At 40.3% G+C, this 11,044-nt stretch overlaps 1 protein-coding gene across 1 annotated transcript; it reads right to left on the minus strand.

Moving 5' to 3' along the window:
- On the minus strand, positions 1–5,483 carry LOC149473814 (gamma-crystallin-3-like). Its single transcript, XM_089671461.1, has 3 exons — positions 5,449–5,483; positions 3,558–3,800; positions 1–327 (listed from the first exon to the last, which is right to left on the minus strand). Exons 1-3 carry the CDS (start codon positions 5,455–5,457, stop codon positions 52–54), a joined length of 528 nt encoding a protein of 175 aa, XP_089527587.1. The 5' UTR covers positions 5,458–5,483; the 3' UTR covers positions 1–51.
- Positions 5,484–11,044: the final 5,561 nt, after the last annotated feature.

Below are 11,044 nucleotides of genomic sequence, written 5' to 3' on the forward strand. Positions count from 1 at the left end.
TAAAGATCAGGTTTTATTTTTGAAAATCAAATGTGAAGTTATTTTTCATGTTTACTGAATATATTGGACTCTTCTAAAGGAGCCTACTCTGGAATTTGAGGCACCCCATTCAGTATATCTCCTGTATTCTCCAGGTCTCAGGTAATACTGACGTCCTCTGTAGTTGGGTTCTTCATAGAAAACCCAGTGACCATCAAATACATGGCAGGAGTGGATATCATTATATCTGAACTGCTCAAAGACATGGGGACAGTCCTCAGTGAACTCCATCATCTGACCTCTGAAATCTTCCTTCTCATAGATCCTCATCCTGAATGGACCACGGTGCTTTAAGGAAAAAAAGATGTTAGGAGGCATGTTCGTAAACTGCAGCAAAGATTCTGGAATTACTTCATCATAGCTGAATGCTAATACTCACAAACCAGTGTCTTCCAACACCAGTTAGCATTATTGTATTAAATCCATGTTTCAAGAGTCAAGATTGCAAAGACATATCAGAACACTTAATAACATTGTTTGCTGCATTCCCTATTATGTTACAACAGGTTACATGCTTACCTGTTAAAGTAGTTATAAAGACTTGTTTTTTTTTTCTTTAAAATAGTAAATACATCACACCTGCCTGTTCTGTGCAATAGTTTTGCACAGAGAAGCCCCAATCCTCCTGTTCTTGGATCCCCTGCAAGTGCTCCTGGCCCCTCCACCCCTCTCAGTGCCTCCACAACAAGAAGCTTGCTCTGGGGGCACCAGTGCACCTCCACTCTCGAGCTTCCTTTGTGTGTCTATGGCTGTGATTGACTGGCTCTGGCTGCTGTGTTTCAGCCAATGAGAAGAGAGAGACCCAAGTGAGCCTCAGCTCTCATTCACATAGCTGGATTGGGATTGGGCTTAGGTAGGTATTGGGGGCTGCGGAGGCTGCTGCACACTAAAGGTTTTTTTACCTTCATTCCTAGAATGCATGAAGGTTAATAAACTTTCAGCCTTTACAACCACTTAACATTCCTGGGAATCTAGGACAACTTGTGTATTCGTTAATTTGAATTTAGTAAGTATAGCAGAATTTATATTTGGACACCTCTTCATCCATACTTTCAAAATATGGCACCTCAGAGAGACCTCTAGATACTCACACTGGCAAGATATGAAAGTAATTAAACAACACTTCGAAACGGTGAAAATATGTGGTATGAACATGACAGTCTTTCAAAAGATCAGGGTAGCAATGGTGACATTGGTGGTAGATATAGGTGTAGATTGCACTAACCAGATGGCGCTTATTAATGCACATAAGATTGATGATACATGGGTCATCTAAAGTTGGACATCTAGGATTCGGATCATCCGATGGGCAGCAACAGGAATTACAGCATATCAGCCACGTTTCCAGATACTTGAAATGCGGTCAAAATCCACCAGAGGGAGCCAGCGATCCACATGTCATCAAAGGTCTTTAACCCAGCATCAAGGTGTATCTAATACAAACGAAATCCACCAGAGGGAGCCAGCAGTTAAGATGTCATCCAACGGTCTCCTTTTAAAAGGCAGGCTCATAGGGAAATGAGCCCAAGCACAAAGAATGCCATAGTGTAACACTGCTTTATTATGTTGAATAACAATGAAAAGAATATCACTTACATTTTCAAATAACTTTTGGCACCTAGCCAACTGAAGAGACAACGTGGTAGGGTCACTGAGAGCAACTTCCTGACATGTTTCGTGCTAGTCCTTTGAGAATGTGCTATAGCACGAAACATGTCAGGAAGTTGCTCTCAGTGGTACTACATACACCTTGATGCTGGGTTAAAGACCTTTGATGACATGTGGATCGCTGGCTCCCTCTGGTGGATTTTGACCGCATTTCAAGTATCTGGAAACGTGGCTGATATGCTGTAATTCCTGTTGCTGCCCATTGGATGATCCAAATCCTAGATGTCCAACTTTAGAAGACCCATGTATCATCAATCTTATGTGCATTAATAAGCACTATCTAGATAGTGCAATCTGCATCTATATCTACCACCAATGTCACCATTGCTACCCTGATCTTTTGAAAGACTGTCACGTTCACACCACATATTTGCACCGTTTTGGAGTGTTGTTTAATTTCTTCCGATATTTAGAGACGCTATATACATCCGTACATTATACCGGTTTTTTGATATATATTATATTAGTAATAATTTATGATAATTATTATCTATCTCAGCACTGCATGTTGTTATATATATCATATTTAGAAGGTTCTGAGGTTATTACCTTTCATGCTAGCAGCTCCATTTGCATAGATCTAGCGCTCGTTTTCTTCCATATATATTTTTAAGATATGAAAGTAGGCAATACCTGTATTGGCCAACTGAACATATTTTCAGGTGCAAGCTTTTGAAAACAATTAGATTTCTTCTGCAGACGTGGTTTCATACAAAAAAATCATACTTAAAGCGGAATTCCAGCTGAAAAAAATAAAATAAAAGTCAGCAGTTACAAAAACTGTAGCTGCTGACTTTTAAAATACCTGTCCCTTGGTCCAGCGGTGTCCTCACCATGGCTGGTTTCACCGGCTGTCTTCTCTCCCTGATGCTGGCATATTCGGTGGGGGCACCCGGGTGTGACAGCTTGCGGCTTCACAGCCGGGTGCCCACTGGACATGTGCAAGAAGCGCTGCGCTTTGTGAATGGCCCCATAGTCTTCTGGGACCTGCATACGTGTCCCAGAAGATTACGGGGAGGGAGGGGGGCAGGACAACTTCCGCTACCGATCTCCTAGGCGATTGCAGCAGAAGTGGGAGCGGGTACCTGTCAAATTCGGGTACCCACTCCCCAAAGGTGCCAATCCTTAATGGGGAGCAGGGGACAAAGACTTAAAGCAGAACTTTCCCTTTTGGGTGGAGCTTTAATTACACATGCAAGTATAGTGGGCATCAAAGAAGGCAAGTTGATTAAACCAACAACAAACAATGAAGCAAAGATACAGATCAATAAGGCATGAACGCTTTTTAAAAATAAACCCAGGCAATAAAGTTCAGGTGTGAAATAAAAATATTTGATCAAGACATTTTGTCCTTACAACTGATATTTTCCTAGAAGCTGAATTATAAGCTACACAAAGATGATATATAAGTTGGAGTCATAGTAGCACATGAACCTTTTATCTCTATCAAGGCCAATGTTCAGGGTGTTCGATTTCTGCTCAAATTTCTATACCCATTCTTTTTTTTCCCTCTACAGCTTATAGTTCCTCATCAGAACAGTGACACTTAGATCCTACAATTTATGAGCAGATCTTCAAAAGTGTTCTGCATTGGGAAAACTGACCCTGCTGTTCTTAATAGTAAATTGTTGGAAGTTCATCTGCTCTTTTTTTCCCCCACATGAAGATCTGTGGTGTGGTATTGCATACACATAATCAGGTGTACCACAATGAAGGACCTGCTGGAAAATGTTCTCTTGATAAGATTATGTCAGCCTTGCTGTATATTTCATTTTAATATCCATTTTGACCCATTGAGATGAATAGTATGCAATTTTACAGGAACTTTACATTTGTGTACAAATACTTACTTGAGGGGTCAGGTGACATGACCTGATAGAATCATTAAACCCCATCCATTGCTGAAAGTCTGGGTACTCTCCTCGCCTCAGGTAATATTGGTTTCCCCTATAATTGGGATTCTCATAGAGGATCCAGTTTCCACTGTCCACTCTAATGGAGTTACAGCGGCTGAAAAAGGAGGTCATATCAGGACAGTCAGAGCTACACTCATAGGAGCGGCCCTGGAAATTCTTGTCTTCATAAAATATGATCTGTAGAAAAAAAAGTTATAATATGCTGTGATTTGTACTTTATAATATTTTACTGTAACACTAATTATTTGTCAAATTATTAGTACCAACCAAGGATCACCTTCTAGCTCCCTGGAACTGTTTTCCTCTCATAAGAATGAATAAAACAATTTAGAAACATGAAAAAACAGTAGTAGGGGAGACAGAGATTTCAGTACCTTTGTTTTGACACTGTTTCCATTAAAAAAAAAAAATCAAACTCACAATGAAAACAGCTGCAGAAGATAATCCTATAAATACAGTCTAGCAGACCTACAAATGCCAACACCACTTTTGTATTGCATCTTACCGTGTACCTTTAGCTTATACTATTTTTTTTAGTAAAGAGAACTGTTATCACCCCTGTCTATTTGTTCTGGTGACATTGTCATTGTAACAGAAAATGATGAAAAAATTCTAAATTATACAGGAGATGTATAAATCCTCCAATGGGGACCTTTGTTTGAGTGGCAACAACTGAAGAGGGGATTTACCCTTTATTTGAGATTTCCTCTCACTTTGGTTCTGTTCTGGGACAGAATGTAAATGAAAATCTCCTCAATGAGAAATAGAAAGCAAAATAAATTTTAACAGAGCTTCTAACCAGTTCCTTCTCTTTCTAAAGATAAAACAAAAAACTAAAGATACACTTTAAATTTGGCGCAAGAGGACCAAATGTGCACAATGCACAAGCAGAGGTTATCTGTGTGCATACACTCTAGCAAAATAGCAAAATAAAAAAATATTTCATACGACTCTGCTATACATGTACAGTTCTCCGTGTTTATCATTTTAAACATGCTGCAAGTACAAGAAAATATGCCAATGTTGTCTTTTTCAAAAATGTAGTATGCGCCTACCTTCTTATTTAACATGATGACACAGCTCTAAATCCCTAAGCAAGTATTGTCTGCAGGGGCGGACTGACCATTTGGAAACTCAGGCACTGCCCGAGGGCCTGGGGTCAGTAGGGGGCCCCATGTGATGCCCCTGGTACCTTTTTCATAGGCTTTTTTGAGTTTGGGCAAGGACACAGGGGTCCCATGATCCCCTATTGCCCGGGGCCCCATGAGTTGTCAGTCCACCCCTGATTGTCTGTTCTGTCTACTCAATTTTTTATTTTATTTACAAAGAACATAGACCTCTCCTCATTTACCTCTTCCCTCCTAATCTTCCTAATGCCTTCTTGTGCATAGGTAAGAAGCAGAGGAAGTTATCAGCTCACAAGATTTATGGGAAAATCAATAGGTTTTATTTTTTCATCAGATAAACCATATTTTTTTCAACAGGTATTACAAAAAACTTTCAATGATATACTAAAAAGGAGAAGATAAGAGGAATTCACTGGCAGGGTTTATATGCACTTTAAAAAAATCTCATAGACTTATAAATCAAATTTTACATCAATATAATAAAACCATACTCTTATCTAATTTCTGCTTAAATAAATGGCCTAACTAATTATTTCTCATTGCCACTAATTCATTTAGAACACTATACACATGCCACATACTGTTCATATTTGTTTCTCACCCTCAGTTAAACCTAGTTTTATATATTTCTCAAATTAAACTGTGATTCTAAATATATATGTACATTGTAATACTTCTAAAAAACTTAGACCTGTTACCTTCCCCATTTTTGTTGATGATGGAGTAAGATTTTGATGATGCTTAGTGCACAGTATATCTGTCCTTATATACACCTTCATTTGCTGATGGCTGAGTGCATTGAATGTCAGATGTCAACTGTTTTTGTGTTTAGTAAGGTAAATGTATGGCTCTTTCATTCATTGTGGTTTAGACTGTTCTCTGCTTACATAAGGTCATTGTCTCTAATTGCTTACTAAGAATTCCATGTAAAAAAAAAAAAAAGAGTATAAAAAGAATACGAGTAAAACCTGAATTTGTCCTTTGTAAAATTATTTTTTAAGTGTAGCGTATAGTCATATAAACATCAATTAAATGTTTTTCAATTATGATGGTCATTATGAAATTCCATATAAATACATGATTTGGGAACTATGCAGTTAACTTGACCCAGTAACGAATCTAATATACCCAATTGAGCTTTTAGATGTAAAAAAGAAAATCAAAAACGTACTTTCCTGTTGCCCACATTGCTGAACATCGTGTCAATCAATATAAATGGTCTAGCTATTCTTAAAAATGTTCCCTCCTACCAATTCTGCCTTAGCTGTAAAAAATATGTGCACTTACCTATGTTTAAAGTGACATTAAACCTTCTGTTTTTTTTATATTAAAATAACAAACATGATGTACTTACCTGCTTTGTGCAATGGTTTTGCACAGAGCAGCCCTGATCCTCCTCTTTTGGGGTCCCCCACCAGTGCTCCAGGCTCCTCTTTGGCAAGTGCCCCCATAGAAAGCCGCTTTCCATGGGGACACCCTGCTGACTTAATCACGAGCCATGCTCTCTGCGTCTATTGACACAGAGCAGGAAGCTCGAACCTGATCCCCACTTCCTCATCACTGGATTTGATTGACAGCCACAGCTACCAATCTGCCCAGTGAGGAGGGAGACAGCGGCAAGAGTCGCTGCTCTTGTGCACATCGTTGGATTGGATGGGGCTCAGGCAAGAATAACGGGAGCTTAGGGGATCCTGCAGCACAGAAGGTTTTTTAACTTAATGCATAAAATTATGCAAACCTTAAGGCATTATAACCACTTTATCAATAGTTTTTTTTTTCCATCAGATAAACCATATTTTTTTCAACAGGTATTACAAAAAACTTTCAATGGTATACTAAAAATAAGAGGAATTCACTGGCAGGGTTTCACTTTAACTTTAACCACTTTAAGGAGGTCAGGTGCAGGGGTGGACTGACAACTCATGGGGCCCCCGGGCAACAGGGGATCATGGGGCCCCTGTGTCCTTGCCCAAGCTCAAAAAAGCCTATGAAAAAGGTACCAGGGGTATCTCATGGGGCCCCCTACTGACCCCGGGCCCTCGGGAAGTGCCCAAGTTTCCAAATGGTCAGTCCGTCCCTGGTCAGGTGATTCTGCAACTCCGACTCAGGGAGCTTTCAACAACGGCTGGGAATTCTGGGAGACATGATGTCACCAATAGGCTCCCAGAGCCCAGCCTTTGTAGGCACTCCCTCGTCTGCTCTGCAGGAACCACTCACTGACAAAGGGGTTCACGTGACTGGACTGGAGCGGATTAAAAGAAGGTAAGTATGCACATCTTCTGTTTTTTTTAATTTAGGGGATTGCAACAGAGAACAAGAAATACATTGACTCCATACACGTTTCCAACTTAAGTTCTAAGGCACATAGCAAAGGGCAAAAACAGGTATATACACATATGTATATATATATATATATATATACACATATATAACCACGTACATATATAAACATACATATTCATACCTTCAAAAATACATATACACACACACAAGTCCACATCCGCAGAAGGACTTATCGTAACATTATATAGAAAAGTGTGCATTGTAGTAACCGTCCATCTAAACACAGTGAGAAGAGTTGGTTACTTATATGTAGAGAGGCCTCTGGGATTTTGAGATTGACCACAGGGTAGGAACTGGTGCTCATGAAAATCACTGTGCACAAAATACAGAAATATACCAGAGTTAAATATACCCAAGTCTGCCTGGGTCTGTGCATATCCAAGGGAGTTTTGGGTTTCAATATAACACAGAAAGAAGAGAGGAGGGAACGAAGAAAAAAAGAAAAAAGGAGAGAACGAAGAAAAAAAGAAGAAAAGGAAGGAACAAAGAAAAAAAAGGGGGGGGGGGTCACCACTAGGGGAGCCAGGGAGATGTAAATCTCTCCAGTCACCCATTCGAGAGCAATCACAAGGAAGCTGTGTGAATCATACATATAGCATGTATTCATCAGAGAAACTGAAAAGATTCCAATAGCGATAACAATATTGATACTCAATGTCCCCACAGTGTGGCACTGTGGACATCTATTAAAATACAGCAATGCCTCGTCCAATGTATTTGAAAAGTTTGATATGGAAAAAGCAATATGGACTTTTCAGGCATCAAACAAATCAGTATTTGTTAAAATGTATACTTTTAATCAATACAAACAAAAAAAAAAATGACAAGAACAAAAACAAAATAGAACTGCATAAAATTACATATTATTAAGATCACAAATTTCAGACACGCTGGTATCTATGAATGGTATGCAGCTTTCTGACCATAATAACCATTTTGATATTTAAATAATCACAATATGACAAACGGTCCAAGTAAGCCGCAAACTGGTAATTTTAACTACTGCTCGACATACTTTGAACATGAATGCTTCTTCAGGAGCTCAATATTAGTCTAGAGCAGGGGCAGACTGACCATTTGGGCACGTGGGCACTGCCCAAGGGCCCAGGGTCAGTAGGGGGCCCCATGAAATGCCCCTGGTACCTTTCATGAGTTTTTTTGGATGTGTTTTGAGTGTGGGCAAGTACACAGGGGCCCCATGATCCCCTATTACCCAGGGGCCCCATGAGTTGTCAGTCAGCCCCTGGTCTAGAGATACAAAATAGGCATATTCAGCATGTATTACATAAAACAATACATTAGTTTGGTTAAACAATCAATTACAGTTTCTTTGAATTTATCAGAGTGTACACACAGTATGGAAGGGAGACATATAGGTCATTGGTATATTCCGATCATGGACATGGGGGCAAATCTATATGGAAACAAGCCAGAGGAATATGAGCAGAACTGGAGGATTGTACCGGTACCTCTATCTCAAAAATAAACACACTATCCATACAGTAGCTACTTACTTACTTAGTACAGAGCAATAAAGGGAAAACCAAACCAAAACAACCATAGCAGAAAATGAGAACACATCAATGCAGCCATAATAACAAACCTAATTAATAAATAATGACAATGCAATTATTTAGGACTGTATACAATTTCTATGCAATTACAGAAGGCAATGCAATGAAATAAGGTGTATCTACAGAAAGGATTATAAAACAGTACTTCATTTAGTCCTGGAGGAATAACTTCCAGAACTAAAAAGGATGCCACTGAAATATTGAAGCCATGATAGAGGTCTAGGTGCTCACTAATCAGAGTAATCATCTTGCCGTTGGATGAATAATATAAATGATCATTCAGTCTTTGTCTAAGTTGTCAGATTGTTTTCAATTCCTTTTTAGTCCTGGAAGTTATTCCTAAGGACTCCAGAGGGGGAAATTAGGGCAAAAAAATCCTAAAAAAGAAACATTATGGATAGCAAGGTTAAATGCTCTAACGAGCAGGGCCCTCTGTTTCCTCTTGTACCAAATTGTATTGTAACTGTAATGTCTATCTTCATTTTGTAAAGAGCTGCACAAACTGTTGGAGCTATATAATCCTGTATAATATTAATAAATGCGACCAAACCTCCAGGATTAAATGAAGTACTGTCTGTGACGGGAGTCACTTTGGGTGGGGGGCCCATGGAACCCAGCTCACTTTGGAGAGGTGGGGAGACCCCTGTCTCAGCTCCCCATATCCCTCTTATGTGTAAGTCACCTTGTGCCTGTTAGGGGTACAGGGTGATCTGTCCTAATATTGTGTAGACATGTCTAGGAGATAGGTGGGGTGGGGGTTGTGGATTGTTTGGTGTTATGTGGTTGCATCCCATTGTTCTATTGTCTGTCTGGTTTGGGAGCAAATTATTATGGGATGTATGTGTTTATGTGTATTAGCTTAGTGGGGGTGTCTCCAGCAACCCTCCCTCCTGATGTGACTGTCTGCTGGTGTAAAGTTTGAATACCTGTGTGTCTCTTGTTACTAAATGTAGATTGTCCCGCCCTGTGTCATTATGCAGGTAGGGGGGATTGCCCCCTGAGTGTATATATCTTGTATCTGTGTTCAAATAAAGTAGTCTACCTCCTGGTTTACTTCAAGAATGTCATCTAGTCTTGTATGGTCGGCTGTGGTGTCTGTTGTCGTTGTTCGGACGGGGAAGCAGTGTTCTAATGGAAGTACTCAGCGCAGGTTGGGTCGGTTCCTTTACACTGTCTTATAATCCTTTCTGTAGATACACCTTATTTCATTGCATTGCCTTTTGTCATTGCATAGGAATTTGTCTACAGTCCTAAATAATTGCATTGTCATTATTTATTATATGGATTTGTTTCTATGGCTGCATGGATGTGTTCTCATTTTCTGCTATAGTTGTTTTGATTTTTGTATCTATTTTGTTTCTAGCTAGAGGGGAGAAGGGTTTTCTGGTTGATCCCACAATTTGGATGAGCGGCCACAAAGGCCTCTTGTTCTCTCCCCCTCCTCCTTGCCACATCCATGAGCGGTGTGTGGGGATGGGCAGTAGGCCTGTAGGGTGCCACCAGGGGGCAGCAGCCATTGGTTGACCTCCCTTTGCTGCAGGTGCGTTTCAGTATGCCTGTTGTTGTGCTCGGTCCTTCCTACATAGATGGTGCTGCGCATGCATGGGCTATAGCTGGTGCAGGAGCAGTAATTGTGGCAGGGTCGGATGACGTCACACACTGTCCAGTTGGCCAACGCACACTTCTGGCTGGGCACATTTAGAGGTGGACGAATAGGAGAAGGCTATGGTCAAAGAAAAGTTGAGTCTTCCAGGGGGAATGTAAGGGTAAGTGTCTGGCGTTTGATTTACAGGAGGGTATTTGCTGGTGAGCTCAGCAGTTAATATCGCCTTTTATACTCTAGATAAATACCCCTAGCTGGTCTTGAAAAAGTGATGCTAATGGCTATACACCGTGCAAAGGTTATCCCTGCATTATTCACCTGATGCGAGTGTTACCTCTGATGAAGTCATGTGGTGTGTGACGATACACGTGAGAAGTCAGGTGACGTCAGCACTCCTACATTGTTCCGACAGACAGGATCTTGCTCTCTATTGTTTGATTCTGGCCGCTGTTTCAGGAATTTTTAACACTATTATTATTATTATTATTATTATACAGGATTTATATAGTGCCAACAGTTTGCGCAGCGCTTTACAATATAAGGGAGTCAGTACAATTACAATACATTTCAGTACAGAAGGAATAGGAGGCCCTGCTTGTGGAGCTTACAATCTAAAGGAAGGGAGAGGTGATACAAAAGGTGATAGCTGCGGTGGATGATCTGGTGGAGGTGATTCAAGTACAGTTCTTAGGTGGAGGTGGGGTAGGCTTCCCTGAATAAGTGAGTTTTAAGAGATTGCCTGAAGGCAGACAGGGTGGGGGCTGACCGGACATA

Source organism: Staurois parvus, unplaced genomic scaffold (assembly GCF_062004578.1).
Source record: "Staurois parvus isolate SC_StPar_1 unplaced genomic scaffold, SC_StPar_1.0 ptg000011l, whole genome shotgun sequence".
Classification (NCBI taxonomy): domain Eukaryota; kingdom Metazoa; phylum Chordata; class Amphibia; order Anura; family Ranidae; genus Staurois; species Staurois parvus.